At 40.8% G+C, this 6,702-nt stretch overlaps 1 protein-coding gene across 2 annotated transcripts in view; it reads left to right on the forward strand.

The window, feature by feature from the left end:
• Nucleotides 1-6,702, forward strand: part of VBP1 (von Hippel-Lindau binding protein 1) — a 23,685-nt gene that overhangs the window by 5,192 nt on the left and 11,791 nt on the right. Inside the window, exons 1-3 of one of the 2 annotated variants that reach the window (XM_006773699.2) lie at nucleotides 1,986-2,045; nucleotides 2,228-2,395; nucleotides 3,014-3,138. In XM_006773699.2, coding sequence (XP_006773762.1) covers nucleotides 3,032-3,138 — 107 coding nt within the window. In that variant the 5' untranslated portion in view covers nucleotides 1,986-2,045; nucleotides 2,228-2,395; nucleotides 3,014-3,031. Of the gene's footprint in view, nucleotides 1-1,985; nucleotides 2,046-2,227; nucleotides 2,396-3,013; nucleotides 3,139-6,702 lie in introns of those variants that run through there. The other variant, XM_006773698.2, reaches the window with a different exon arrangement.

Genomic DNA, 6,702 nt, shown 5'->3' on the forward strand with positions numbered 1-6,702 from the left:
CTTGCCCTCAGCCCCTGTAGAGACTCAGCTGGGCTGGGATCCGCCGGGGGCGGGGGCGCGGGGAGGAGGGGGACGCAGTCCCAGAAGGACTGAGAGGAGATGGGGGCCTGGGGCGGTCCTTTGGACCCCCCGATCGCCAGGTTTCAGCCTCTGCTGCCTGGAAAAGGGAGGCAGTGAGAGGCTTGAGACTCAGCCTAGATGGGGGAGAGCCCGACTGATCCACGGTGACTTGGGATGCAGTGAGTAGGCAGAACCTCTGGTGCTGAAGGGTGAAACTTGGAAACGCAACCTAGTCTGTTGAAGGAATGCAGTGTTCTCTTTCCTTGCAGATTAGGCGGGGGTGCGAATGCGAAGTCCTTGTTTGGTATGCTAAGGAATTGAGGCTCTCTATGCAGCAGGCAAGGGGCTGTCATGAGAAGGTGTCTAAATGAAGCCACCGCATAATCGTATTTGGTTTGGGGTACATCATTCTAACAACTTGGTGATAAAATGTGTGGAGTTGAGAGGGGAGGCACGGAATGCAATTGGGAGGCTTCACCAAACGGGGAAACCAACCCAAGTCCAAACAAAGAGAAAAAAGTAGATGCTTTCAACCTTGTATTATGTCTTTTCCCATTCAGTTCTGTTGGGCTTCATTATTCCTGTACAAAAGATTGTTCTGTTTGCCTTTTGGGTTTATTTTATTTCAACCACTTGATACTTGCAGAGGTATTGTGGCTTGCCTTGGGAACCTAATGACCATATTTAGCATGATTTCTATGGTAGAACTTTTGAGTTAAAAATTTAAGTAATAAAAATCAATAATCTTGGCATACAATCTGTTGAATCACTTTGTGGCTAGGGCACATGACTGGGCAATGTGTTTGTTGGTAATTTTTATATTTACTACTAAGGTCTGGGGGGGATGCATAAAGCTGGCAAGGTCATCGTTCTTTCCCTCTGCATAAATAAAAATAAAAAGAGGAAGGTGGAGGGAGAGTAAATTAGCTACAAAGTGTATGTGCACTGCCCTGGCCAGTGTGGTTCAGTAGTTAGAGCATGGCCTGTGGACCAAAGGACCAAGGGTTTGATTCCTGGTCAAGAGCACGTACCTGGGTTGCAGGCTCAATCCCTGACCCCCAGTCCCCAGCCCCATCAGGCACATTCCAGAGGCAACCAATGGATGTATCTCTCACACCAATGTTTTTTTCTTTCTCTCTCTCTCTCCCTCCCTTCCTCCCTTTCAATCTCTCTGAAAAATTAATGGAAAAATATCTTCAGGTGAGGATTAACAACAACAAAATAAAGCAAAAACAAAATGTGTGTGCACTGTCTAAAATGATCTAATTTTTTAAAATTACCATTTTAGTTAAAACAAGTCTTGGGATGCCCTAGCTGGTTTCTCAGTGGTTAGAGCCTTGGCCTCCGGACTGAAGGGTCCCAGGTTTAATGACTGGCCCCCAGTCGGGGTGTGTGCAGGAGGCAACCAATGAATGTGTCTTACTCTCTCTCTAAATAAAAACCAATAGAAAAAATATCCTTGGGTGAGGATTAACAAAAAACAAGCCTTGAGAGAAAAACACAAGTTTTTTTTTGTCTTTTATGTTTTTTTTCCTCATTATTTATTTATTTATTTTTAATATATTTTATTGATTTTTTATAGAGAGGAAGGGAGAGAGATAGAGAGTTAGAAACATCGATGCGAGAGAAACATCAACACTCTATATATATATGTATATATATATATTTATTTATTTATATAAAAAGACCAATAGCAGTATGTTACGCATCAATAGCAGCAACAGCTTTTCCAGGTTCTGCAGTCATCTGAACAAAATTATAGACATCCAGCACACTCTTCCAATAAAAAAAAGTAAAAAACAAATCTCCAGAAAACAGCAAAGTTCTGTCACTGTTGTGATACCTGGCACCATTTTTTTTTAAGCTTCTCCATCATCATCTGGAAAGAAAACATTCTAGGATAACGTCATTAAAAACAGCTCTGATAAAGCACGGTCACTACTACGTATCATAAAGCAGGTACAAGGTATTTTACATTCACAGAGGTATGATACAGTCCTGCCCTACATCTATAATACTAGCACGGTCATTACTATGTATCATCAAGCAGGTACAAGGTATTTTACATTCACAGAGGTATGATACAGTCCTGCCCTACATCTATAATACGAGCACGGTCATTACTATGTATCATCAAGCAGGTACAAGGTATTTTACATTCACAGAGGTATGATACAGTACTGCCCTACATCTATAATACTAGAGATACAATTAAAAAGGCATTGTTTGAGACTTGATTCTGTTTTCTCAGCAGAGGCCCCAAGGGTGGGACAGCAGCTCTGGGAAGACGCACCTTCTCAGACAGGTTTTCCTCTCATTAGTGGCACAGTTCTAGGTACGGACTGCTCTTCATGCATATCACCTAAAAACCATTTCAGAAAGGCCAAAACGAACAAACAAAAACAATAATCCCCTCCCCACACCTCATTGGATTCATATAAAGATGACCCAGTGGAGGCAGGCAAGACTCACCCCAACCAATATTCACCAAACCCGCTGTGTGAGTGATCAGCGCTCCACAGGAGAGAAGCCCAGCAACACTTCACAGCTTGTGTCACACCAAAGCACGGCATCATTTCAAAAAGCAGCAGTAGCCGGGCACTGCCCACCCGGGCATGTTCAGGGTGCTGACACCACTTGTCTTTTATGTTTTAAAAATAGAGCTAAAGAAGTAAAAAGTCAGATTAGGCATGTGAATTCTAAAATTTTTTTAAATATATTTTATTGATTTATTACAGAGAGGAAGGGAGAGGGAAAGATAAAAACACCAATGATGAGAATCATGGATCCGTTGCCTTCTGCACGGCCCCTACTGGGGATCGAGCCTGCAATCCGGGCATGTGCCCTGACCAGGGAATCGAACTGTGACCTCCTGGTTCATAGATCTATGCTCAACCGCTTAGCCACGCTGGCCGGGCTTAAAATTTGAAATGTGTTATTTTTGATATTCAAGGAAGATGTGGATTCCTACATGAAACAGCCTGGGAATGAGACTGTGAATACAGTGCTAAAGAAGTTGGATGAACAGTACCCCAAGTATAAGTTTATGGAACTCAACCTTGCTCAAAAGAAAAGGAGGTAAGCATAGAAATTTCCAAGTTTTTAAAAAAGTTAATCTGGTATGACAAACTTTTAAAAAGTTGACTTTTTTTTTTCAAATTCCAGCTCTGATCTAAATACCTTTCATTAAAGTTCTATGTAGCAATCTTCTTCCCTAATGGTTAGTGCTTTTGTATCCTGTTTGTCTCTTCTAAGTCCATGAAGATATTCTCTTAATGCTTTATTCTTAAAGCTTTAATGATTTCTTATTCACATTTAGATCTATAATCCAGTTATTCAGAAGTGTGTTGTGCTAAATTTCAAAGCAATCGTGGATTTTCAAGTATGTTTCTTTTTCTTCATTTACTATAAATTGATAGTTGGATCTACAGCAGTGATTCCCAAAGTGGGCGCTACCGCCCCCTGGTGGGCGCTGCAGGGATCCAGGGGGGCGGTGATGGCCACAGGTGCATTTGTTTTAACTTTTTTCGAATTATCTTTCTATTCTGAGTTCAATAAATAGTTTCATAATTTCAAACTTCAATGTTTCTAATTTACACCTTTCTTTACTATATTTTACGAAAAAGGTAGAAACATTAATACATATATCTTTCTGTTTAATTGCTATTAAAATTTAAAAAAAATTAATTTCCAGGGGGCCCTGAGTAATATTTTTTTCTGGAAAGGGGGCGGTAGGCCAAATAAGTTTGGGAACCATTGATCTGCAGTCTTGATCGTATTAAGGTTTTTTTTGGCAACATTGCTTCATAAGTTTATTATTGTTCTTCCATTAAGAGGCATAGTATTTTGTCCCTTTTTATGATACTCAATGCCTAGATCCATTAATTATGAATTGCAAGATGATGATGTTCTAATTCGGTTATTATTTATTTATTAATTAATAAGCTGGCCTACTTCTATAAAAAGAAGCATCCCCTCATGTACTACTTGGTAAAAGTGGCTGTAGGAAATCAGTTTCCCTCTCAATCTCTTCCCTTGCAGGAGTCTTCTTTTTTTTAAATATATTTCATTGATTTTTTACAGAGAGGAAGGGAGAGGGATAGAGAGTTAGAAACATCGATGGGAGAGAAACATCAATCAGCTGCCTCCTGCACACCCCCCACTGGGGATGTGCCCGCAGCCAAGGTACATGCTCCTGACTGGAATTGAACCCGGGACCCCTGAGTCCGCAGGCCGACGCTCCATCTGCTGAGCCAAACCGGTCAGGGCATGGAGTCTTAGCCCCGTAGTTCTATGCCCCCACAGCAGCTCTCTACTGCCTTCCAACAAAGAGGTGGATTTTCTCTGGCTCTTTGAGCGTTAGAGATGGGAGTGCTGGTCTGTTGTCATCTTAACCTGATATAATTCCTGTCCTTTTAAAAAAACCTTTTTACTCTATTTTATTAGGTGCATGCAATCTGAGAATTATGTCATCTTGGTGAATTGAAGCCTATGTAAAATTATGCTGATTGTGTTGAAATGTTTTGTTGGATACTTATAGCTACCCCAGCTTTCTTCTCGCTAATATCACTTGGTGTATCTTTTCCAGTCCCTTTATTTTCAACCTTTTTATGATTTATATTTAAGGGTTTTTCCATGTCAAGAACATATGGTTTATTGTTATTATAGTCAGCCTCTCTTTTTATGTAAACAAATTATTGTTTTTAGAGACTTTCAAGGTCATCTTCATTATAATTTGTCTGTGTGTGGATCGCTTTCTTAACTTCTTAAATAACTACATTTGATCCTTGAGCAATGCAGGGGTTAAGGGTGTCGACCCCCCCCCCAAGACAGAAATCTGCGTATAACCTTTGACTCCTCAAAAATTTCACTATTCATAGCCTACTGTTGACTGGAAGCATTACTGATACATAGTGGATTAGCATATGTTTTGTATGTTATATGTATTATATATTGTATTTGTGCAATAAAGTAAGCTAGAGAAAAGAAAATGTTAAAATCGTAAGGAAGAGAAAGTATGTATACAGTATTTATTTTAAAAATCCATGTATAAGTGGACCCACACAGTTCAGAACTCTATTCAGGGGTCAACCGTATATGTCAGTTTCCTGTAACTATACCTCTGTGGCTAGCCTTTATTCATAGAGGATTTTGCTTTTGCTCGGAGCTGTGAATCTATACCAGCCTTGAACCACTTGAGCGCTGTTCCAAGTTCTTGAGCAAGTCAGGGGTCTAGGCTCAGGTCTATAGCTGGTATAGGCACCTGCCTTATGATGCCTACTTTTTGCCTGCCCTCTCACTGCTCAACTCAAAGCCATTTCTAGTTTTTTTCCCTTTTACTTTATTTTTTAAAATATGTTTTTATTGATTTCAGAAGGAGGAAGGGAGGGACAGAGACATAGAAACATCAATAGTGAGAGAGAATCATTGATTGATTGCCTCCTGCACGCACCCACTGGGGATCAAGCCCACAACCTGGGCATGTGGCCTGACTGGGAATTGAACTGTGATCTCCTGGGTCATAGGTTGACGTTATTCAACCACTGAGCCACACCGGCCAAGCCCTTTTATTTTTTTCTGAAATTCACCTCACCTCTGTGATGTCAGCTATGTGTTTTTGCAGCAGATGGCTGTATGTAGCCTGAATACTAACCTTTTTCTTTACATATGTTGCAAATCTTTCTCTGCTGGGGTCCAGCCCCAGCGGTCCAGGGGTTCCCAAAGGTGTGGACGGAGTCGGGCGAAGAATGTTTTACACGGAGACAGCGTTCATAGCTCTCTAGCTCTCTTTAGTCTCCGTGGATCTTCCTGTGCCTGGCTGCGGCCACAGAGAAAGATCCACGAGGCAAGCTGAGTCTTTATTTTATAGTCAGAGGTAAACAAGGTAGTGGTTACCAAAGTTACATTGTTCTTGTGAGTTTCACTTGTTTTTGTTCTTGTTGCACTTCCCTCAGCCCATTAGCTTCCCAGGTAAGATCTAGGGAGCCTCATAAGGTCAAGCCTAATTATGCCAAGAGGACTGTGCCCTCTAAGCTGGGACTTGTTTGTGACTTTGCCTACAGGTCAGTCCGAGGAGGCTTAATCGTATATTGGCTCCCCACATCTCACCCTTCTTTTATTTTTATGCTACTATAATGAAAGTTTTTAAGCTACCATAATGAAAGTAAAACTTAAGCATCAAGAACAAAACTCTGGCTATTAAAACAATAACAAAATAATGCCAATGCAAAACCCAAAAAATTTTAGAACAAACATAACATTTTTAAAACTACTAAGAATAATAAAACACTGGCAATGCAAAACAACAATAAGTAAGTTTCTGCTAAATGAAAGTTTCTTTTGCTGATTTACTGAGTTCTTGGACATGGCTGCGCAAGACTGGCAGCTAACCAATGCTAACATAGCCAGAAACATGGTTGAGGGAGTAACTTCCACTTCTTGCTTTTATTTATATATTTTTTCTGTTAATAAGAGTATCTTTTATTTTAGAAGACAAATTTCTCAGCACTGTGCTCAAGCAATAAATCTGTGGTTTGAATTTGTACATGTGCTGGGGTCCAGCCTCAGCACGTCCAGGGGTTCCCCAAGGTGTGGACGGAGTCGGCGAAGAAGGAATGACATGGAGGCAGCGTTCAGTCGATC

Source organism: Myotis davidii, unplaced genomic scaffold (genome assembly GCF_000327345.1).
Source record: "Myotis davidii unplaced genomic scaffold, ASM32734v1 scaffold546, whole genome shotgun sequence".
In the NCBI taxonomy this organism is placed as follows: Eukaryota; Metazoa; Chordata; class Mammalia; order Chiroptera; family Vespertilionidae; genus Myotis; species Myotis davidii.